At 38.8% G+C, this 25,121-nt stretch overlaps 1 protein-coding gene across 3 annotated transcripts; it reads left to right on the top strand.

Annotated features, from left to right (window-relative positions):
• The first annotated feature begins 572 nt into the window (after positions 1-572).
• znf652 (zinc finger protein 652) lies at positions 573-24,167 on the top strand. Of its 3 annotated transcripts, none has more exons than XM_044100162.1 (6): positions 573-730; positions 5,720-7,142; positions 10,980-11,127; positions 11,244-11,359; positions 15,305-15,449; positions 18,401-24,167. In XM_044100162.1, the coding sequence occupies exons 2-6, from the start codon at positions 6,123-6,125 to the stop codon at positions 19,009-19,011; spliced, it is 2,040 nt and encodes a 679-aa protein (XP_043956097.1). In that variant the 5' UTR covers positions 573-730; positions 5,720-6,122; the 3' UTR covers positions 19,012-24,167. The 3 variants fall into 3 exon arrangements, with proteins under 3 accessions (XP_043956097.1, XP_043956096.1, XP_043956095.1); XM_044100161.1 differs by having other exon boundaries at positions 573-939; XM_044100160.1 differs by lacking the exon at positions 573-730 and adding an exon at positions 760-1,067.
• The last annotated feature ends 954 nt before the right edge of the window (positions 24,168-25,121 follow it).

The following is a 25,121-nucleotide window of genomic DNA, read 5'->3' as shown; positions in this document are numbered from 1 at the left end:
TACACCATATTTAATCCTGCATTTTACAATTTGTGTGGAAATGTGTAACCAAGCCCCCACAACTGTGGTCTATTATTTGTACTTTTAAATAAACAAAAGCCTTGAACAACGCAAGTGATTATGCCATATATGGTTCGTGTTCAGATTTTGTTGCTGGTCAACTAGTTAACTAGAGTTAAACTAGTTGACAAAGTCTTCAGTTTCTAATCTTTTCAGTTCCTGGAACAACTTCCTGAAAACCAGTGATGTGAAGAATAGTTTTCTCTTTTAAATTAGTACTGAAATTGCCACTGCAGTTCGCCGATAAAGAAAGAGAAAATACACAGGAAAAAAAATTCAACGTTTATTTCTTTTGTGCTTAGATTTAAAGAAATGCATTTCTTTACATTTGTTCCTTGGTTTTCCTGCAAGGTACCTTGAGATAATTAAATTGTATATGAATAGTGTTATTAAAATAAACTCTCAGAGAGCAGATAAGGTGAAATTAGCAAAATAGTACATTTTTAGAACCAGAAGGAGAATACAGATTCCTGTATGATTTCTCCCATTGTGTGCGCGCCCTGAACAGTGTCTAGCTTCCAGGGAAGACCAAAAGAATCCAGACACCGAGCGGCGCGCCTGCGCCCAGACAGCGGCCTGAATGCCTGGGATGAGCGCGGGAGGACGGCGGCGCCGTAAGCTAAGAGCTTTGCCGGGGCCACGTAGCGGGGCTGAGGACTCCGGTGCGCAGGTATCCCCGCAACCGGTGTAACGTACATTAATAAAAATATCCTCCCGCCTTTTTTGCACACATAACAGAAGCTGACATTACTCGTTCTGTGTGCACATCCGCGAATGTACATACATAGATAGAGGGAGGGCAAGCAACCCTGCTGAATCTGTGCAGCTCTGATTGCACGAACGCAAGAAGGAGGTCGCTCTCGCTCTCTTTAGACGGAGGTAAGCCAGTGAAGCGACCGCAAAATGTCGCTGTTTTAGTGGACTTACAGCACCTACAGGACTGACATCCAGGACAGCTGCCGGGGGAAGCGCACACGGGTTTCCGGAAGCCGGTGGCCGAAGCTACGGTAAAAACTGTCTATGAACACTGACTTTGTGACAGTGTCGAGTGGAGTGGGTTTGCCACTGCTTTTTTTTTTTTGTTAGGACTCCAGCTTACAACGAGAGGGAGATACTGTGAAAACAAAGCGTGACATTGGCTTTAGCTCGACACGGGCCCGATAGCTGCCATTTATTATCTTCAATATGCAACACAGACATAAAGTGTAACGTTTGTGCTAAAAACTTTAACGTTGATGCTAGCTTTGAGCTAACTAGCAACATTCTGGGCGGTTTGGGGTTAAAAAAAAGTGAAAGTGCGTGTGTTTGTTTTGGGATAATGCATGTAAGCAAAACGTGAGATAAAACTGTAGGTTTTGAGATTATTCTGCAGATACATTTACCTAATAGGAGCATCTTCAGCTAATGTAGCAAAGTTAGCTTGTCATGGTTAGTAAGGTTAGTAACTGCAGACTTTAGCTAGCGGGCTAAGTAGCATAAGTTGCCCAGGCCTGTACAGGGTTTCTGCTATTCGCTGAGCAGTGTTGCCTTTTAGGTTTTAACCCTTTGTGCCTTTACAGTTTTCATCTTAAAAAATCCATACATGTTCAATTTTATTAGTTAACTGGGGATAAGATCTGACATAATTGATTTCTGTCAAATTTGGAAATGTCTGTCTGTGCAGCAAAAGCTGAGATTTCTTCTTTTCATTAAGATTTATACTTTTCGTTAAGTTCAACCAAAAGATTTGAAGTAGACTGCAAAATCAGAGCATTGCTCCATGACCCGATTCTGGGGTTTGATGGCCACATACCTACACAGGCATGAAGCATCCCTGCAGTGCACTGCACAGTGAGCTGGTTAAGGTCTTATGAGTTTGGACAGCGTGAGGAATGTGAACCTTTACAAGCTGCAAGAGGAGAAAGCTCATTAAAGTCTAGACTTGAGAGGGTGCATGGATTTCAGCAGCTTTGCATTGGAGAGTAAAGCGTGGCATATTTGAACTGCAGAGATCTCATCTGTGTCACAGACATTTTGGCTAAGCACTTTTCAGTATGTGCACTATTGTTTGTTTGGTACAGTTGCTTTGCAGTAACACTCCCATCCTGTGTCATACAGATCTTTAGCCACAGTAGCATCTATCCGGTATATGACTGGTTTTGTGGCTTTACCTATGCACAAAAAAGTTTTCTGTTTGGTTCTGAGAATGCCTCCCAATGGCTGATCGAGGAAAACTTTTAACTTTACTTTTTAGAGAGAAAGAAACTTCACTTCCTCTGTACTTTGGATGAGTAAAACTGTCAGTGATGCATACAAATATGCTTGATTTTCTTTCCTTCCAATAAACTTGTTTTGAAAATTGTCAAAGTTGGGGGGAAAAACACTTATTATTATACTTGTCATTTGCATAAGTAGGATCTTAAGATCTGACAGGTTGTGTAACCTAATCACAGTTAATATTGAGCTCTATATGCTTCATGATTCCCACATCAAAGGACTTCAGTATTTCACAGCGAGTGAAACTCAGAAATGACTCATCATTACTGAGTGGAAGCCTTTTATGCAGCCTCTCAGGTTTACTGCTTGTTTGTTTGCACTTAAAAATTCATTTGATTATTGTTTTGGGGTTTTCACCAGTTTTATGCAGTTAGTACCAAATCAAATAAGCTTGATTTATTGTTTCGAACCACATACACTTGACAGAGAAGGAAATTAAGTCAAGCATGTCAGGCTGCCGTTTTGCATGCAGTTTATGCTTCTCTGTCATGTAGACACGGGATAATCTGTTTGGTTGTGTGTCTGGGTCGACCATGTGAGGCGAGTTGCTCTGTCAGTGCTGAGCTCCCTTCCCCTCTGCAGTTTAATGCTCTGAGAACTGCTGTCCGATTCTCGGAGGGGATCAGAGTCGGCATGCACAGGAAGGCAGGTGTGCCTTATGCTCCTGCGTTGCTTACGTTTGTAATTGCAAAGTTTGGCTAAACTGGTTTAGGTAGTTACTTTTTCTAGCAGTTTATGTCCTCTGCTATTTCTCATCATATATTTTTAATTATTTGGTAAGATTCAAGTAGAAAAACAAAACAAAGCAAATGAAACTGCATCTAAGTATTACTAATGAAGTGCAGAATGATTATTGAAGGAAGCAAAGTATGTAGTAAATATGGGTAAATGAACATGTATATTTGATTATGATGGTATTTCCTTAGCTCAGAAATGTCTTTTTTTGTCAACCAAATAAATTGAACATTGTGACTGATACACTTGAAAGTAGTATAGATTTTGTTTTTTTAATTTAATGGAATCATAATTGGTAAATTAACAATGCTTTTTATAATTTGGCGATTATAAATTTGAGGGAATAAACATTAGGTAGGTTCCTCAAGACTTGAATGTCGGACCATTTTTATTTAATATGAATTATAAAGTATTAGGTCTCCTTACACCAAGGAAGCTCACTATCTCTTCAAGCATTCGGTGAGTTTGTCTATAATAGAGCCTTTTCCAGCACAACAGGCAGAAGTCAGTGTTATGATCCTCAAATACAGGGTTAGAAATGAGGACTCAATGAGTCGGTGAGGCCCAAAACCACAGAGCACACAGGAAACTTTGACTTATCAATTCATCCAGGAGGTAACAGAAGAAACTAGCATAACACACTGAACACTGCAGACTTTACTTCCCTCAATTAAGAGCAGAGTTCATGATTTGTAAATAAGAAAAAGCCTGGGCAAAAAATGCCATCCAGTGGAGAGTTAAAAAAACAAACAAACAATAAAATAACAAAAAGGCCTTTTATATATTTCACGACATATCTTGATGCTCCCCCAGACCTTTGAGTAAATCTTCTGTGGACAAAAGAGGAACATTTTCAAAGAAGTACAACCTGTTACATCTGCCGTAAAACAAACAGAGCATTTCATAAAAAGATCATTACGTTGACACAACGTTGCCATGTGAAGATCTGAGGCTGATTTGCTGCTTCACGACCTGGATGACTTCCTTCATTTGGATCCATGAATTCTGCTCTGCAGTACAAAATCCTTTAAGGACAATCTGTCTGGGAAGCTTATGGAGCAGGGCAATGATCCCTAGGATTCCAGTGAGATCCCCTCTGATTGGATCAAAGAACAAAAGTTTTTCGGAGTGAATTAGTCAAATCTAGCTGCAATTCTTGAAAACGATTCAAAATGGCTGAATAAAAACAATTCTGCAATAAACAGTGTGCTAAAATTCCCACACAGAGATGTACAAGACTGGTTTTTAGGTATAACAAACACTTGTTAGATTTTGTTGGCAATTAGATTTATTTTTATATGGGGTGATGTTAGATTGGATGGCATTTTCACTTTATTAATAAAATCATAATTCAAAACATTTTTTTTTTCTTTTTCAGTATTTAAATGTTAAACATGTGATGACAAAGAAATGTGCAAGGGTGCAAATGCTTTTTCAAATTTACTGTTGCACAACCAGAGTTAATTTTGTGGCATTTTACAAACTGTAATATCAAGATCTGATTTAAAATTAAATACAAATCACATTATATGTGTGTATATATATATGGTATATATGGCAGCATTACTTCATTGTTTTTCTTCTGTAGTCAGTTGGGTGTTTATTTTAAGCCAAGAGTGCATAAGTGCAAGATGTTTGTGAAGATGGAGGCGATATTTGCTGCCTCCAAGAAAGGAAATGCTGATTTGTGTGTATAGTGCTATAGGAGGTTTTCTAGCAAAATAACCCCGCCTCGATGCATGCACAGAATTACTGGTAAAGGCTTTTTGAGGTCACCCAACTGTCAACCTTAGTATGGATGTGCAACCTTCCAACTTTTAGTATATCCATGATTCAAAGTCTAGCCTAAAACAAACATGAAAATATATACATCTTTTTCAGTGTGTGACTTGTTTATAAACAAGATAATCACACTTTAGGTTACAAGTGTAGCAGATAAGTTTCACTGACAGGTTGACATACAATTTCCTGTGGTTGTGTTTGCAATAGAAGCTCCAGTGTGGTTACACTACGCTTTCTAGCAGTCAATGGGAGCTGCATTTACATGTGCTGCTTAAGACGAAGGAACACCTTGACGTTTTTCAGCATTTCTTGCCGTTTCAGGTGAGCTTCTTGTTTGTGGGAGACATTTAGATTGTTGTGAATGGATTTTTACTTTGATTGCAGTCCAACTTTACATAAAAGCAAAAGGACAGTGGTTGGATTCTTGCTTTTGCATGCTCCGCTTCGGGTTGTTTCGAGGTTTTCTACTTTACTACTGCTACAGTGTGCTCTGTGGTTTTTAACCTTGTTATAAAGTTTATCATTGTACATTTTGGATAAAGTTTCTGTTTTCAATTAAGCGGGTTCTCTAGCTGCATGTCACTTTAGAAATGTATCTGTACGTTAAAATTGATGAGATCTTTCAGTTGTGGTCGAGAGAGACATTCCGGCTGCACAGTTTTGAAATTGAATTTTACTCGCAGTCATTTGTGAAACCTGTGGTTTCAGCTCCCACACTCGGCACTAAGACAAATGTCTGTGGGTAAGTGTGACACTCGCCGCTTCAAGCTCGACATGCCTGCAGTTTCAGGTCGCAATCTCACCGTTTTCTCAAAGCGAGCGGAAGAACGTCGTCTTTAATCTCATCTGTAAGCCTCTTTGTTTGTTCTTTTTCTCTGTCTTGCAGTTAAATGGAGCTTCGAGTGAGACGTGGAGGTGCTGACAGGTGAGCGGTCTCCGGCTCACCATCACTTGCTTTGGACCCGACAGACCTTGAAGAACTGACGCTGAGATTTTGCAATCAGATTTTGTTTCCCAGCTATATGGAACAAACTTTGGGACAGTTTTAATGTCTTACCAACTGCGTGTCCTTCTCCGGACAGAATGGACGCTCTTTTTGAATCAGGTTGATCGTCTCTCACCTAGTCCCCTCCTTCCTATCTCCTCAGAAGAAGGAGGGTGGGGGATTGGCCCCCTGCCCTTCCTTGCAGGCTAGGCTAGGTTAGGCTAGCCTTCTTTTTGCAATATAGTCTTTTCTCTTTTAAATTACCTTGTGCTCACACCTGATATAATCCCATCATCACTTCTTCATGAAATCCTGCCAGAGCCTGAAGGAGGAGGTTTCCATCCCCAGCCTGGGCAGGATGTCGCAGGAGGAGGCACGTAGGACGCCTGTGTCCCAGAACTATTATCACTCTAATAACCCGGATTTGGTTCTGACGGGAAAGGTTCACAGGAGGGAGGTGAGTGGAAAGCCTTATTCTGTGCTGGTAGACAACAAGATGTCAGCCAAGACGGCCGGGACGGATCAAAACATGGGTCAGGCGCCGCCTCAGCATGTGACTTCACAGCAGCATCAGCAGTATTTCAGAGAGGGAGCGCAGGAGACGGGGTCGCAGGAGTCCGAAACGGGAAATCAGGAATCCTCTGATGACACTGAAGTTGATGAAGATGATGAGGAAGAAGAAGAGGAGGAGGAGGAGGAAGGTGAAGAGGGCTACAAACGTGAGCAGATCATTGTCGAGGTGAATCTGAACAACCAGACGCTTCACGTATCCAAGGGCGACAACAAAACTGGAACTGCAGCAGATGACTCAGAAAGAGAAGGAAGTGATGAGGATGATGATGAGGAGGAAGAAGAAGAGGAGGACGAAGAGGAGAGCCATGACGAGGAAGAGGAGGAAGACGAAGAGGACGAAGCGATAGAGAGTCAAACGACGCGGTCGAGAAGAACCAGACAAAGTTCTTCATCAGCCAGCCCGCCAAAGAGGAAAAGCCTCCGAACGGCCCTGAGCACCGCCACAGCTGGAATGACCACCAGGGGGCGGCGGAGGCGTATGGAGCCTCCAAAAAACAAGCGCAGGTCGGGCAGGTCGACCTCGTCCTCCGCAGGTACAGAGCGGACAGGCGAGAAGGCAGAGATGGAGGAGGAGAAAGAGATGCTGGCGTGTGAGAAGTGTCCCCGGGTGTTCAACACACGCTGGTACCTGGAGAAGCACATGAACGTCACACACAGGCGGATGCAGATCTGCGATAAATGCGGCAAGAAGTTCGTCCTGGAGAGCGAGTTGGCACTTCATCAGCAGACTGACTGCGAGAAGAACATCCAGGTAAATCTGACTTCATTCATTAGTTTTTATTTAGTCTGCAATTAAAGATTGAGGTGGTGCAGGTGTGGTGTTTGAAATGATAACAATAAATAATATTAACCCAAAATTAAGTCTTTTAACAAGATATAAGAATAATACAAATGTATTTTAGTAATAGGAATGATAAGTTGTGACTATTGAAATCATGCTGCTGTCCATCTGAAAGTCATTAACATTCTTCATAAGGAGGTTAAGCCGCAAAAGGTCACTGCAAATGAATGTGGCTGTTCCCAAATTGCTGTATTTTAGAATTATAATGGGAAGCTCAGTGGGAGGAAATTAAAGTGTGGTTGTGAAAATAGAACAGGTGAAGCAGAACCCATTCAAGAGTTTGAGGGAGACTTATGATCTACAACACAGATGGATCAAAGCAATGGGCTACACCTGTAATCTGTTGTTAAACCACTGTTGAAGAACCTTACATGTTTTCTTTTGTTCTTTTTTTTTTTTTTTTTTTTACACAATACAAGTTTCTTTTTCTTTACATGATTTCCGATGCTCTCTGTGTCACAGAGCAAAGTGGCTGATTTGCAACTTTTTAATGTTTCTTACTTTTCCATTCCTGTATGTATTGTAATACAAGCAAAGAATTGCTGAAACAAGAAAACTTTTTCATTAGGATTTCTTCAAATGTACACATTTTAAATTCAGACCATAGCCGCCTTTAGTTACCTGAAACTGTAAACAAAGGCTGCATTCCATTAAAGCAGAGAAGCTGCTACATGATTTTTATTTATTTATTTTATTGCCAGATTTTACCCAAGACGTTAGGCAAGATCGGGACACCAAAATCTGTTGAGGCAAGTGTAAGAGGAACTGACTCAATCTCAGTTGCAGTCAGCCAGTTATCCTTTCATAATTCTCTCTTGTAGTTTAGAATTTCTTGACTTGAAAAATGAATGCTTATTGTTTTGGTTGATTGATATAATAATAGTAGTAGACTATATTTATATTTGACAAATGGGCCAGGAGGAGCAAAATAATGAATCTCAAATAAATTTTGGCACTGGATGTTGGTCTGTTCTTTCTGGAGGAATACCAGGAAACCATCATTATTATTAATCCACTATAACATTGTGCAGTTTAATAACACACAAACTGGTGTTTTCAAGGCTTTATTTCTTTTAGCTATGCTGGTTTTTCTGCTTACAGGTGACAAAAACACAACATGTAGGGCTAGAATATTACAATAGATCAAAAAACATTTTTAATGCTGAAATGTGGTTTTAATGAAAAGTATATTTAAAACCCGTATAAAGGTTCTTTTCAAAAGGTGCTTTTAATCTCACAAACGAGAATTATTGGAAGGAAGTTTACTTTTATAGGACATCAACCTCAACTTTTATCTTGGAATGTCTTTTTCATTCCCAGATAAATACATTAAAACCTGACCAAGAGGCTTCATGAACATTATCTGCTCTTTAATCCAAATGCTCTTAGATAATATTTGAGAGAACAAGAATTTTTTCCCTCGCTTGTTTGGCATCATTAAGACGTCTTTGGTAGTATTTGTTCATTACAATCTTGACAATTATTCATTGTGAAATTAGTAATTTTGTGGCGAAATGAGTGTTCCTGTTTTATTTGCTGATAAATTCTGTTTGTGGGTTTTGAAGCTCCTTTGAGCCAAATGACTCCCTCTGGCAAAACTCTCCCCTCGTCAGAGTTGGAGATGAGGGGGGACAAGAGTTCAGTGTATTCAGTTGGCTTTAGGTGTTTTACAAATCCTGTAATTTATGATCCTCGGTCTTCCAGTCATCATACAACAATCTGCCGAAACCAGTCTGTTAGCAGGAGAATCAGGTTTTATTTTTTTTTTGACTGAAGGTTTTGTAGTTGGTTTTAGATTTTTATAGGACATACAGTATGCACAGGTGCAAAAGCTGAAGGTAGTCCACTTTCTCCAAGTTTAAATGACTGATGTGAATTCGACTCATCTGCATTAAACATTTATACATGCGTTGGTAGCTTTACTGTAGCAAACCTTTCAATTATCTGGTGCTCTTGGAGTCCAGATATAGTTTAAAAACACATGCTTGCATATTTGCAGCACAGCTCCTGTAAGCCTGTATCCTTATCTGCTGTTCTGTTGTGGCTTTAGTTTCCTGACACTGAACGGGGAGGTTCAGCTTTTGAATTCCTGAGGGACTCGCAGCTGTTTTGATCGCTTGAATTCGCCCGATTTTTGCTGACTTTCATTTGCATTTTCAAGTTATTTTGGACCACAGGGTCTCTGAACAGCTGCTCAGATTTCTACTAACAATGCCACGCTGTGAGGATGTAAAGTTATCTTTAAAAGCACCATTTATTAAACTGCTGTCATTTCTCTCTAAAGCAGGAAACTGTTGTATTTAAGATTTTTCTCATCTGGTCTAAACATACATCCCCCTAGAAAGGTTTGTAGCTTTAAATCTCTAAAGTTTAATTTCTTTCAACCTCCATAGTTTCTGTTAATGTTACCAAAATACATCAAATTAGTTTTAAACACTTTTTAGTTTGGGTATTTTTAGTGCGTCTTCAATGGAAAGATTTTATAAACTCATTTCTGTGTTTCATAAGTGCATGTGAGTGGAGTTTCAGAGCTCAAAAGGAGCTAAATAGCATCAAGCCTGGGAGGAAATCATTTGTTGCACGCAAGTGTTTCCAATGAACCTTAGCAGCTTTACTGAAGAAAAGAAAAACTCACCTTTTTATAGGAGGAGAAAAAAAACTCCCTTTTCAAGCCAACATAACATTAAGGCTTTTAAAAGCTCCTCAGATTAATTGAGGAAGTCTGTAACTTTGATTAGACCAAAGCCATACCATTAATTAGCTTTTTTTTTTTTTTTTTTTACATTTCTCCTGCATGTTGTGGTAAGCTTTGCAGCCTCAAAGATGGCTGCTGTTGGAGAAGCAGCTTTGTTTTATGGCTAAATAACATTTTTGAATAAATTAGTTGTAGATGTCTACATATCATGATTAACATGAATGCCATAAAGTTTTTTAACTTTTGAGTCATTCAAACCCGGTCTTTTCCTTGGGTGAATTGATTATTTTATGCCATTTATAAGTTTTAAAACAGACGTTAAGTGCAGAAGTTGGAATTTATTTTCTCCTCTACACATAAGGTTGAAATGACCCAGTTTCAAATCTCATGTCCTGCTGTCAATCCCTCTCCTCTCACCGTCCTTTTTTCAATTTACATTTCACAGTCAGAAGGAAAATCAAAAGAAAACATAAAGAAAATAAAAACCCTGTAAATAAACAAACAAAGGAGAAGATAGGAGAGGGGAAAAAGAGAAAATATTACCAGGAAAACATCAATGTATGATTAAAAAAAAACATACATTGGTTAAAACAATACTACACATATACAGAATATGGAAACAATGGCAAAATGTGAATAATATTTCCTAATAATATAAATAATAATATTCCATGATATGAAAAAATTAGAAAATAATGGGGAAAAATCACTTATAAAACAAGATTGGGAATAAAAAGTAAAACTAAGTTGTATGATTATTTAATGCTGTTGAAATTGAACAAATATATGAATTTGTCAATGTGTAACCAAATTGGGAAATTTTTAGCTTTTAGATGCAACATTGTGTACCAAGTTAGACATTTATTAGTGCTTATTGTTGCAATCACTGGCCTCAAATAGAAATAATTTCATAGATTAATCAGACGTTTATCCTGTTACACTTTTTCCCCAGTAGAGGGAGCTGATGGACTTTCAGAAAGTTGTACCTGCTGAGAAGAAACCTCAACACTTTATTCCATCCTAATAAATATGTCTGCTCTGGTTTTCCACAGTGTGTCTCCTGCAACAAGTCTTTTAAGAAGTTGTGGTCGCTGCATGAGCACATTAAGATTGTTCACGGCTATGCAGAGAAGAAGTTCTCATGTGAAATCTGTGAGAAGAAGTTCTACACAATGGCCCACGTCCGGAAGCACATGGTTGGTGAGTTGGACCTTGTAATTATTTGCATAATGTTTCAAGGGGTCAGCTCTGGCAACATGTTTATCAATATTGTTGGAACCCCTAAAATAGCTTTAATTATCGCCCCTCATCTCCAGCTCACACTAAGGACATGCCTTTCACCTGTGAGACGTGTGGGAAATCGTTTAAACGCAGCATGTCTTTAAAAGTTCACTCGCTCCAGCACTCTGGGGAGAAACCTTTCCGCTGTGAGGTAAGATGCTGCTTTAACGTTGCCGTAAAACAGAAACGCATTTAATTGTCTCTAATATTTACTGTTGTTCCATAATGAGGGGAATTCGTGCTTTATAAATGGAGAGTTGGGTCCAAAAGTACAGTACATATGTGCTATGTTCACAAGAAATACAGAATGAGGAAATGCACAGACTGTAATTAGGTGAGTTATAGGAATACCATAAAGATATCTGCCCAGCAGGTTATTGTAGTTATGGTTACATGAATTACACTCTGCAGGTTATTGCATGTTTGCATGTAATAAGAGACACAATTTATTACATGCTTGATGGTAAATGCAGAAACTCATTAGAAGATACAAATGCAGTTCTAATAACTTCTTAATAACATGGAAACATTATTAAATGTTTTCCAACACAAGCAGCACGTCTCAATATTTGTGTCCGAAACCTTAAAGCAGAGAAAAAAATAGATATTAAAGCCCAGATTTGTGTCTGAACTTATCTTTGACAGGGTAATAAAGAGCAGGTTATGTTTGCAGTTTGTGATTAAATCTTTCTGTAGTGCAAATGACAGCAGGCAAAAGTGCTTCTGAATGCAAGCTGTCCTCTGTGTGACTTTCAATTACCTCCATTTCCCCTTTTATCATGTCTCTGAATTGCGGTCCTCTGGGATCTTTCTGTGATGTTTTTGTGGCGACAGTCACGCCTTGCAACATTAACGTCTCCTTTTCATCACAGAAGAAATTATACTCCTGCTTTTCAGAGATATTCCAACAGATGGCGTCATGATGCATTTGCTGAGTAAACTTTTCGACTCCAAAGAGTTCTATCTCTTTATTTTGTGCAACATTTCTTTTTCTCAGCCCTACAGATAAATCCTGAATGTTTGATAAGAAGAGAACTTTCTTTAAAGACTGAAGAAAAGTCTTAGTTTGCAGAAAATATCACTATTCTGTGAAACGGTATTTGCTCCCATTACACAGTCTGTTTCCTCCCAACCCCCCAATCTTATTAAATCAGATTTAATTCTAATTTCCTAGATTTTCAGGAAAGCTGAGTTTATTTGACTTTCTCAATAGCAAAACCCAATTTCTACCTGATTTGTAGAATCAATCAATCACTTAAATAGAGCTTCCATGCAATATGAAGTAGGAAAAAGCAACACTTCGTGCTTCGGTATGAAGAGAGTTTTGTTAGAGGGAAAAGTCACTCGCATGTTTCAGTCTGAAAAACAGGTCACAAAAGGTTTTACGACTCAGGCAACCAGTAAGAGCCGTTATCCACAAATGGGGAAAACGCAAAGTGGTGCTGATCCTACCTAAGAGTGGCCAGCTTTCTGAAATTACTCCAACAAGTCATTAACAACTAATCCAGGAGGTCACAAAACACCTGCAGGCCTCATTTGCCTTAATTAAGGTCAGCCTTCAACACCAGAAAAAAGGCTGGGTTGCTATGGCACCCAAAGTGAAAACCCACTGCTGACCAAAAAAGCCTGTCTTGCAGTTGACTAAGTGATGACTGAAAAGATTTGATGAGACGATATCAAATCTTCTGTTGCTTCTGCCGTTACACAACCCAACCTTTCAGAAATAAGAACATTTTAGTGTTATGTAGTGTTATGGTCTGGACTGTCTTGCTGACCCAAGAATTCTGCTTTGTTGTATAAAATGCCAAAGGAGGAATATCTCTGAACACTAATTTAAATTCCAGCACACTTCAGATCCTCGTCACATGGCATATCCGAACCACCAAGTTCGGAACCACCTTTGATTGGCTGGGGGAAAAGTGAGATTTTTGAGTGGCCCGGTAAAGGTCCGAACTTGTAACATAGCATTTATCAAAACCCTTTAATGTGAGCAATTACGCAAAGAATGTTGGACCATTTACTCATCCACAGTGATGCAAGTTTTATCAGTGATCTAAAAAAAACACAATAGTTGTTGCTGCTTATTTGGTTTAGGGGACATTTACTTTTTTCCACATAGGGTCACATTTGTTTGAATTGCTTTTTTGCCTTAATACAGTAAATAAAAAAATTATCTAACATTAACAGTTATTTGATGATGTAAAACATTTAAGTGTAACAAAAAGCAAAACAAAATAAATCTATAGGCGGTAAATACTTAAATACGTTTTTGCTGCACTTGCGCGTGCATTATGGCGCTCTCTGCTGTTTTCTGAAATAAACTGCAAAGAGCATCGCTATAAAAATGACTGATGGCTAAATGCTGTTGCTTTAAAATTAATGCAATCAGTGTTTTTTTACATTCTGTTTAATATTTTCTTTTTTACATCTTGAAGACACAGTAGTAGTAAGATTCAACCTTTCAAAATATTTATAAACCATATAAAGTCCTTTAAACTTTCAAAGAGGGAGCTATTGATTTCTTCCCGTTGTGATGCTCTCATTTAGTTTTCTACTCATAGCAGTAAATCTGAGTTCACGGGTGAGAATCCATATGGCATTATTAGTGAAGAAATCTTTTTGCATAATGTTTTTTGCATAATGTTTTTTTTCTGTCTTTCATAGTGTGTTCTAGGGTACACAGTTGCATACAACATGAATTATTGCAAACATAAACACATTACAAAGAGCACAAAACAATAAGAAACTAGAGTAATGATTTGAAATTTAAATCTAGTTTAGAACATGTGTGTCCGCACCCCTAATGCTGTGGTTTCCAAACTTTTAATGACAAGGTCTGAAATTGTAGAAAGGTTTGTGAGCCTTATCAACATAATAAAAAAAAAAAATTATAGAATTTATCTGCAATGAATTATATAGCGACAAAATAAAAATGCAATTTTAGTGAAACAAAATAAAATGGTTAATTTTGTGGGTAAGGAATGTGTGATTTATTGTAAATCCAGAACATAAACAGGGTTTTGTTGGTTTACCATAATAAAATAAAGGTTTCCAAATCTTTCAGAGGAGGGAGTTGGAAGAATTTTCATTCTTGTCTGTTAGGATACTTTCAGTTCATCATTATGAACTTTCCATCTGCATCAACCACCTGAGCTGCTGGGCCAAATATATTAAACTATACAAATATTAAACTGCGGTCAGGTTCACACTTTGGACACCCTGGCCTTTCGGCATATGGTCGACTAATTTAATATTTTCTTTCGTCTCCACACATTAACATTCATGAGGCGGTGCGTCCTCAGAGTTGAACTCAAACCATGTCAAACATTATAAACCCCGATGCTCATGGTTGACCAGCTAAAAGACAAAACTTCTTCTGTTGCTTTGGAAAGTATGCAGTCAGTTTCCCTCTCTGTATTCCTAGGGTTGTTTATACTTCACAGGACGTCCTTACTTGCAGCTTAGGCCTTTAACTAATCCACACTTAAAACATTTTCATGGGTGGAGTTGTTCTAATTAGATGTTAGAAGCTATCCCAGACACTAAGGTTTCTATTACATGCCTATTAGGTCTATGTAATGTGTAGGCGTTATATTCTTTCTTACATTTTTTCCTCTGACCAAAGACATTTATTTAGTCAGGTGGTGGCATAGAGTATAAATATCTAACCTTTGAGGAAATAAAATCGAACCAAGAAACCCTCAGTGCAACTATGCACTGTGTGTAACAAGTGTGGCAACCAAGGGTTATTTTTAGTGACTGAACATATGTGGCTTTTGCTTTTTTTTTTTTTTTTTTTTCTTTTGGATTTTCTCACCTGAGCTGATGTTGGATGGTAGGAAGTCTCTTCTCAGGCCATTTGAGGAGGCCAGTCAGAGCCCACTGAGTTCTTGGAAGAGAGATAATCTCTTCTCACATTAGTTTGTTCTGAAAGCTGAATATGTTGAAGTAAGCAGAAATCTGCTGCACATTACCACAGGGAAAAAACCCCACTGCAGAACCATGTGACAAGGGTTCAGTTTAGCTTTCTGAGAATGTGTGCATGCGTTGACCTAGTGGGTACATGTCTAAAAAAGCCTCTCTCTTTCCTTTGCAGCACTGCGACGAACGGTTCCAGTACAAGTACCAGCTGCGCTCCCATATGAGTATTCACATTGGACACAAGCAGTTCATGTGCCAATGGTGTGGCAAAGACTTCAACATGAAGCAGTACTTTGACGAGCACATGAAAACACACACAGGTGAGAACTGAGGCTCTCGCTGGGTATCAGACACACGCATACAACTCTGGAAAAAATTAAGAGATCACTTAAAATGATCAGTTTCTCTGATTTTACTTTTTGTTAGTTTATGTTTGAGTAAAATGAACATTGCTCTTTTATTCTATGAACTACTGACATGTCTTTGAAATGTATCTATTTGCAGAACATGAGAAATGGTCAAAATAACAAAACAGATGCAGTGCTTTCAAAGAAAACAAGTTCATATTCACTTAGAAACAACAATACTAATGTTTTAACTCAAGAGAAATCAATATTTGGTGGAATAACCATGAAGTTTTCAATGGGTTCAGTGCAATGGTCTCTTTTTTTCAGAGCTGTATATATTAGAATGTAAAAGTACTAGGGATTACCTCTGTGTGGAAAAGTTTAGGATGAGATTAAAAACTGAATTCAGATCAATTAATCAAAAAGTATTTCATTTCTGAACTCATGTTCTTACACAGAAATATCCCTCAAAACCTCTGAGCAGTGCAACACATTCAAAATTGAGAAAACATTTTGGGTACAATTTGCTGCACACAGATAAACAAAAAATATGACAGTTTTTTCCGCATCACAGTTCTGTAAACAAATATCTGAACAGAACCAAAACCTTTTGTTTGCTGTAATTATCGACAATTACAATAAACAAAGCAGACATATTGACTCCATCAAGCAGGAGAACATTTCATCCAAAAACATTCAGCAACAGTGGTAAATATTCGTGGAGATGTCCTGTTTTTATTTACTTTTTTTAGTACTATAATGCTGCAAATAAAAAAAAGTCTAGTATTAATGGATATGAATCCTTAAACACTGCTTTAACCAGAGCTCACATGTTCACTGTGCTGCTGACCTCTAGGATGATTGCAATGCACAAAGAAGATGTTAAGATCACTGAACAAAATTTTCTGAAAGGGGCTTTTAAATGCTGTTGAGGTAAATGCAGGTTAAATCAAATTTTCACACAGCTGAAAACTTTGGTCCAAAGTATTTTGTGTCCATACCAATTTTGTCCCATTCCTACTGACCGAAGCAGTTTAACAGAGGCACTGGTTTCACACACATCTTAGCTCAGCCCACAGGTTTTCTGTAGGACTGAGATCAGGGTTCTGTGATGGTGTGCAAACTTTAATTTGCCTTTTCATCTTGTGCATCTTTCTCACCGAGTGAGTCTGTTTTCATAATCTCCTTGTCTTACAAGCCTCAGCCAAACCAAATCTTCAGTCATCTACATTTTACACCAAAACACATTTTTCTCTCTCTTTTTGGAACCACACATTCCCACAGCTTTTATATTTGTACAGAATCACTTGAACAGATGAATATAAAGTAGTGGTATTAAATTATACGTTCTGACTGATCTAAAACGAGATGTCCGATGGTGAGGAAGAGGGTTTTTTTATATATATACAGTGTATGTAAATATCGGGTTTCAACTGTAACCAAAGTCAAATTTGAGTTTTTTCAATTATTTTATGCTAGTCTTTTCTTTAAATATTTAGATTATTTGTAGAGTTTATTCTATTTTTCTCTTTTTGCAAAGCTTAATGCAGCTAGAGTTATTTACAAAGTTTTCCAAGCTCTTGTCTTCCCTCCTCGCCGCCCGCCAGGCACCATAAACTCTCTATAAAAAGGAACAAAATGGGGTGTTGCCTCTATGCTTCCTTCTTGCAATGAGAGAGGCTGTTTTACATCAAAGAACAGCTCTGCATATACTGTGGCTTGTAATGACTACCCAGACATATGAAGCTGTACATCCTTCTCTTTTTTTTTTTTCATGTTTCACCAATTTTCTAAGAACAGCCCGAGCACTGATGCCTGAGCGTCATCTGCTGTTTTTCCTGAGCCGTGGGTGGACACGCCACACTCAGTTGGCCCTCAAGGTTATATTTGTGATGTGTAATTACGCTGCCCTCTCGTATCCCTGCAGCTACCGACCAATTTAGCCTCATCCAGGAGGAGACACACCCAGCCATACTCTGTAATAAACCAAACTTTGGTTCTTTTTTTGTAAATTCCCATGATTAAATGTAACAGGTACAGAACGCTGGCGCATCAGCTGTCACCTTTTGATATTCAGTTGGCGTGGAGGAGCTTCGCGTGGAACGTGCCAGAATCTGGCATTTGGAGAGCCCTTCAGCAGGCTCTTAATAGATGGCTGTGTGGGTGGTAACAGGCACATTTAGTGGCTCCGTGGAGGGAGGTTAATGAGAGCAGCATTCTAACGGGACTGCTGTTGTTCACTTTCACATCTCTCGTCCTCAAAGTGTGAATTGTAATAGCTTCCTGGGGAGTGGGTGGGTTGACGGCAGAGACCATCGATTCAAGATGGAGGCTTATTTGCATTCTCAGAGCTGAAGTTGAAAAGGAAACCTTGTGTGAAAAGCTTCAATTGTTTGAAAGTCTGTAACCAGCATATTTGACAGCAGATGATTTAGGGCTGATGCGATGATGAATCAATTATTGAAATAATCTTATTTACTCCTCGATTAATTAACTGAAGTAAACGAGCTCCAAAAAAGACCACTTGCTGAAAAAAATAACATTCTCAGAGGAGTAATTAAGCCAAAAATGTACAAAAAATACCTTCACCTACTTCAAAGTGCTTAGCTTTTCACATGTTGGCGTTAGAAGTATTTTTTTAGCTGCAGATGCAATCTTTGCTACAAAAAATCAAGCATACACTAAAGTAATGCTATGTTGCATTTTAGGAAATAAAAGGATTTTCTCATTTATTTAAAAAAATCTGTAGAATGTTTTTATGTGCATCTTTTCATGCATTTCTAATATTACCTAAAGGCTTAAATTAACAATATCTATAGAATGTGCAGTTTCAATAATCGATAGATTAATCAATAACTAAAATAGTTGTCAGTTGCAGCCCTAAAATTATTTGACTCTGATTAATCAGCCTGTTTGTCTTTCAGGAGAGAAGCCGTTCATTTGTGAGATCTGCGGGAAGAGCTTCACCAGCCGGCCCAACATGAAGCGCCACCGCCGCACGCACACCGGCGAGAAGCCGTACCCCTGCGAGGTTTGTGGCCAGCGCTTCCGATTCTCCAACATGCTCAAAGCTCACAAGGAGAAGTGCTTCCGGGTCACCAGCCCCGTGGTCCTGCAGACTAGCGGCTCCTCTGTGCCTGTCCGCCTCTTCGCCAACGCCTTCTCTTCCGCTGCCTCCTCCTCTTCCTCTCCCACTACCGTCCCTGGGCCCTCAGCGGAGACCCCCGCCACCACCTCAGCTTCTCTGGGCATCGGCCCAACCGGAGGGTCCGTTTCGCAACAGGGCCCCGTCGGACACACGTTCTCCCATGTGCAGCTTCATTCAGCGCCCTCCCATCATCATCTCTCCAACGCGCCGCAGCAGGCCAATCCTCACAGCCACCACCACCTGGTGGTCCCTCCTGTCGCCCACCTCCCACCTCCTCCTGCTCTTTTCAAGAGCGAGCCGCTTAACCACTGTGGGCATGAAGACAGCAGCTACCTGCACCACATGGCCCCCCTTGACAAGGGTCCCGGAGCGCCACAGCACCACTGAACCTGTGCAGCACCGAACCACACCTTGTTTGTCTTCTTAAAGCTCCGCCTCAGTTTCTCAATCGCAGGAACCGGAAGCCGGGTCTGCAGAGAGGAGTTTGTTGCAGACAGCAGGATGAGATGAAATGGGAGCATACATGTTCCATCAGACAATGCAGGTTTCCTACGTAGACGTGGCTCGACTAGAATTAATCTAAACTCAAACATTAAGGATTCAAACTGCTGCACCATCCGTGCACACGTTAAGTGAGACATCACTATAAAAACTGTTCAACCTGGAAAAGGTTTTACAATCGCTAGAAATTATTCTTCAGAAAACGACTCTGTGTGAACATCTCTCTCCACATTTAATGGGTGGAAACTGGTTTTCATCACAAATAAAAGCTGCTGATGGAACTCAAAATCCATAATACTTAGACTCCCTGGATCCTCAAAGATCTGTTTCACTGAACTTCCCTGTTCTTTTTATTTTGTTAATTTGACTCAAGGTCATACATTAGTCAGGACATGAGCTTTCTGTGCCGCTCATCCCCATAGCAATATTGTTCTTATTCTCCAAGCTGTAGTGCAGAAACCTCATGGGCAAACAAATGTTTAATGAATGTTGAAACTGGTTCTACCTGAGCATTTTTTTCCTGTACAGCGGTCAATGTTAAAGGGACAGTTGAGATTTTTATATCAATGTTCTGTGCTATAAACTACAGGTAGGTGCTCTAGCTGTAGAAGACAGATGCCATATTGAAATGAGTTTGTGTAAACATGAACATTCTTCTTAACTTATTGGCAGTTAGGCTAACTGCTAAAAAGAGGAGTCCACAGATTTTAGCTCTTTTAAACAAACTGAAAAAGTTTTTTTCAGTGTCTTTTAACTGAAAAACATCCATGTTACAGTGCAAAATTGCATTATTTGAGGCTCTCCAGCTGCCTCATCATCTCCAACTGACTGTTCTGCTCCAAGTCTGCCAAGAACAAAGTATTTTGGTTTTGCATCAGACTGTCAGTTTTGCAGATATATCACTGGTTAGCTGTTTGGAAATTATTTTCAGTTGACTTGTGATCAGTTAAACACAATCGGTCAATATTGCAACTCTAAAGTAACCGTCCAGTGATGAGCAATATTTTACTAGCTCACAAAGTGACTTTTTTTCCCCCCCTAAAACTGTTTATTATCTTAAGATTTTCTAAATTTGATAAGTAATGGAATTGTCTCCCACATAGCACTCTTACATATATATGATGAGAAATTGTTCCAGTTAAATTTGTGTGGACAAAATGGACAAAGTTGTTCTCCTGACTCGTAAGCGAAATTGATTTCTGTGGATGTTATAATTGCTAATGATTAGCATTGCCCTGCACTCAGGCTTTCCCACTCAGGTGTCGATCCGAACGAGTTGACCCTCCGCTAAGTGATTAATATTAGACATGCATGCAGACACCAGATAGAGTCTCATTTTCTGTAAAGATCAGTGTGAAAGGTACACTAAGACTTGGATTTATGTAAAACTGCACATTTGTGAAATCAGAGCCACAAATTTACAATATTTTTGTTTCGTTTGTTTTAAATGTCCAATTTGACATTTTAAACAATGCCAATTGGATCTAAATTTTCTTGCAAATGTAATTGCTTTCAACTAAAAGAGCCCCTCGTCTGGCAGTTTTCCTTCGCTCTAATTATTTCTTCACTATTTTGCAAACTCACTTTGCTATGACATCTGTCTGCTACAGCTAAGGCAACAATTACTGATAAGTTCACAGAACCTCAGTTCAAAACATTTGAACTGTCCCTTTAGGGCTGTCATTTAGGGGGCAAACAGTGGTAGAGTAAAATGCAGTGCCATAGGTTACAGTGAGATGGGAGAGATTAGTTTTTAACTACTTTGTAAATTAAATTGAATCTAGACAAAGTCTCAGATTTATATCCTTAAAAATGGTGCTTTCCATTCCATTACTTAAAAAGTCCTTATTTTGCTTTCTAATTCAATTTTCATCACCTAATCTAGCGTGTAAGTGTGTGTGGGGAAAAAATTTGTGTTCTTTCAGCCTGGCTTTTCTGCAGTGAAATTAATGTTTGACCTGATATTTTGTGATCAAAATGACTTTAATTAAACAGGATCTGTCCTAGGCACACACACATACACGCACCTCATACACATTCAAGCATACACACAGTCACTGATCTACATACAGTGACCAGTAGAACCTCAGCTTACAGGACTGTTGGTCAATGTTTGCTTTTAGAAAATGAATGACTGTCAAATAATACTGCCACTGTGAGGGGCCAGACATGTGGCCCCGTCTGCTTTTGTCCTCTACTTTATTTTATTTTTTATCCACACCTCCCTTTGCTGCTGTTCAAACAATACGGGTTACCATGTTAAAGGTCGCCTGACACACACACGGTATACACAACTGGGACCTTTTTCATTGAAGCTCTTAACAGTATATTATGCATTATTCCTCAGCCTGTATTCCACGGTTTGGTGTGGGGTGGTGTTGTAATGTAGAGGCTAGACTTTTATTTTATTTTACTTTCTGTACTGACAAACTTTGGTCAACAAAGGCCAGCGCATGTGTAAACCTGTTGAATGTCGCCTAAGCCGAATGATGGTTTATAGATCATTCTTGTTTCATGTTCTCAGATTTATTTACTTAGTTCTTAAGCTAATGAACAGCCGTCACACGCAGTTAACAGCAGATCTTTACATACACTGAATAAAAGGATGATTTTTATTTCTCATCTTCTGACAAACTTCCTGTTTTTAGATCAGATTTAAAATTACAAAAATTATTTCTATGTAAGAAGTTCTAAAAAACTGAAATGGGGATTCTTTGAGATTCTTTTATTTCTTTAAATTTAGATGTCTGCTTAGTTCTCCGTAGTACTAAGGAGAATTGTAGGAATTCCTACTTGGAATTGTAGGAATTTTGCCGAGAGAAGTTGTTACTCGGTCACCTTTTCAGCTCTTCCCACAGGTTTTCTGTGGCTTTACAATGGTCTCTCCAAAACTCCCAATTTGTCTTCCTTAAACAACTTAATTGCTGTTTTGGATGCTGACGATCATTATTACCCAGTTGGAACAACTATTTAAGTCCAACCTTTAAATTCCCAGTTATCATTAAATGCCGTCTCTATGTTTTTACATAATGATGTTTCTTCTAGATGCCATTTATTTTGTTAAGTGCAACATAATGCTGCCACCCTCAAACTTCACAGTTGAGATTGTATTTTATTTTTGTTAGCAAGCTTAATTATTTTGCTTCTTTTTTTTCGGAAAATGATTCAAAGATCATTTTGGGGCTAGAATTTTGGTTTTATTAAACAATAAGACAGGTTTTGAAAAATGTTTGGAATTTGACTTCTTCACCGAGTAGCCTTTTAGCTCAGAAATGGATTAATTTCTGAGCAGTTTCAGCAACAATCTTGGGTTGATTCTCATGTCGTATATAGAAGCTACCTGACTTCTGAGCACTTTGATGGTAGAACATTTCCATGGTGTTTATACTAGCATAAAGCTGTTTGAACAGATTAACTTTAGGGAGTTTGGAAAGTGACTCAAGTGGAGCTCCACAACTCTCTTCCTGATTTCTTTCAATTTTCTGTAGTGTCATAAAAGGAAGCTGTGTTTTTGAGGGGTTGCCTTAAAATGCATCCTCAGGCAAGCCTCCATTTAACTCTAGTGTTGGGAGTTGACCAATCAGATTCTAAATAAGCATCTGGGGTTCCCTGAATAGTTTAAAAGGATAGTCATTTTAATGTAAACCTTCTGATGTTTAAAAAACTCAAAACATGAAAGAAATCCATCATTACTGACCTAAAATGGTAGAAGCTTAGTTTTATTTAATGTCTAAAGGTGAGAGGGTATAAACAAATTTTTATATTGTGTATGTAAACATCTGGTTTCAACTGTTGATGTACTGTCAGCACATGATAGGAAATGTAGGATAAGAGGCAGTGGTCAGAAAATGTCATGAAACTGGGGTTCTTCCGTTGGCTAAAAGGTGTGTGTCAAGGTGTTTTAAGGAGCAGAAGCCGAGGGCTTGTTTGGTCTGAATTTTCCCAGTTCTTGCCACCTCAGACTAATAATACATTGAGAGCGTATTGTGCATGCATTGGTCTCAGTTTGGATCCCTTACCCAAAGCTGCTTTTACAATGTGTCCCAATAATGTGTCGTTAGAGGAGTAAATGGGGAGGGGGCGGACAATAGGAATAAAATAACCCTTCCTGTCAATCTGATGGTAGTCTGAAGTGGTTAAGTTCAGTAATTTAGCGCCAGACCTGCAATTAGCCTGCCATCTCTGTGCGTCTTAATACTGCTGCAATATTATTTGCTATCATTCAATCTCTGTAGGCTCACTGCTGGGATTCAGGATTTTGCAGTAGGGGTATTTTGAGTCTTATAATGTTCCTTTTATTTTTTTTATTTTTAAAGCCTTTTGTTATTCTCTGCACTTTACTGCTGCGTGGGTGATGCGCAGGGAACGGGGTTAGGGGAGGAGGTGACAATGCATTGTGGAGCAGAATGCAGTTGTGACTGTATGGGAAATGGATGGAGGCGATTTACTTTTGAGTGGATTTTTTTTTCTAAGGCAAGGAAAGGAGGAGAATCTGAGGTGGAGGTGGACGGTGTGCAAGGGACCATAGCTAATATACACATCTATGTACTTAACTTCATTTTGAGAAAAATAGCCTTCAGTTTGGACCTTTCCTTCAAAGTACAAATGATGATCCTGCTGCTTTTGCGCCATCACACACGCCCCTCCATGTATTATTGGAAATATGTTCGTCATTTAATTTTTTTCCCATTGTGTTCTTTTTCTCTGTTCCAGAATGATTCTCCTCCTCCTTTCTTTGTTATATAGAATGCACTTTCTACTAAAATCCTTGAGTAGTTAAAAAAATAACATTGTATATTCTTTAAAGATGTTTTTAAAAAAAAATCAATATTCTTTCCCCTTTGTATTTTTAACCACTTAATGTAGCATTGTGTATTTTATTATTGTATCTGGTACAAAATGTGCAGCTTTATAATGTCCTGTTTTGTCCTTTTTGTATGTTTTCTGGAGATTGAGGATAAGTGATAAAAAGTTGGGCCTTTTTTTGATAATGTACATTTAACTGACTGCTAACTTTGAAAAGTAAAAACTCGTAGCCATGATATTTGTTTCCTTGGATCCTTTTTTTCCTTTTTTCTTAAAATCCTTGCTATATAGAGTATATTGGACAAAAGTGGTGCTTAATTTAAGGTTTCAGGTATCGGGGCATAATTAGTTTAAGTATGTTTCAAACTGAGATTTGCTCCAGCATGGATCATTGCTGATTGATGCAGCTCTTGCTTCAGCGCTGGACTTTTCCTGCTTTTTTTTTTTAGTTTTACTGCGATTTTGGTGTAGCATTTTACCAACTCTTTGCACTGAATCTGAGAATTGTGACATGTTTTTACTACTAATAACACTCTTAATCTTTTACTAATCTTTCCATTTTGGGCAAATTAACAGGATAGTCCCACAATTTAGGTCATCATCTTCGTAGGTACCAAAAAGTCTTCAAGTTTTATTGGTTTGGAGTGTTTTCCTCCTTTTAGGATGCATTATTGCTGGAAGAATACCTGCTTTCTCTTTACCAGGTGCGTTTAATGAGTCACACAATCCTATAGGTAGCAGAACAGGCCGATGGGTGCAGAGAAAAGTGTGTGTGACTCACTGACGGTGAGTGGGTGGCCAGGTAGCGGGGCTCACTTCACGAGCAGAGGAGATAATAACACGCCGTCTGTACATCTCCATTCCCATTTGGGTTTGAAAATAGTCGGCCTCCCCAGCTGTTAGTCATTACGCCTTCTGGTGTCGAGGAGGGAGGAGGCTGCGTCTGTCGGCAGGCAGATAAAGAGAAGAGGGCTTCACGTCGTGTTTCCCAGCCGTTTGTTCGTTCTGTGTGCTTCATTAATCAGCATACTTGCAGGGTCTTATCAGGAGGAACAAGCAGCAAACATGCACTCTCTTGCTGCGATACTGATGCTTCTCTGTAGTTAGTAAATGGAAACATAACCTTATTTCAGATTTTGATTACTTTTAAATCATTTCTATCCAGTCATCTCCTGAAATGTGAAACCCAA

Source organism: Gambusia affinis, linkage group LG19 (assembly GCF_019740435.1).
Source record: "Gambusia affinis linkage group LG19, SWU_Gaff_1.0, whole genome shotgun sequence".
In the NCBI taxonomy this organism is placed as follows: Eukaryota; Metazoa; Chordata; class Actinopteri; order Cyprinodontiformes; family Poeciliidae; genus Gambusia; species Gambusia affinis.
The sequence above is the reverse complement of the archived record's forward strand: the minus strand, read 5'-3'. Positions and strand labels throughout refer to the sequence as shown.

Coding starts and splice junctions, on each gene's coding strand:
- znf652 (XM_044100162.1), top strand. CDS start 6,123: ATGAAATCCTGCCAGAGCCTGAAGGAGGAGGTTTCCATCCCCAGCCTG. Junction 11,360..15,304: donor AGAAACCTTTCCGCTGTGAG/GTAAGATGCTGC, acceptor TTTCCTTTGCAG/CACTGCGACGAACGGTTCCA. Junction 15,450..18,400: donor GCACATGAAAACACACACAG/GTGAGAACTGAG, acceptor TTTGTCTTTCAG/GAGAGAAGCCGTTCATTTGT.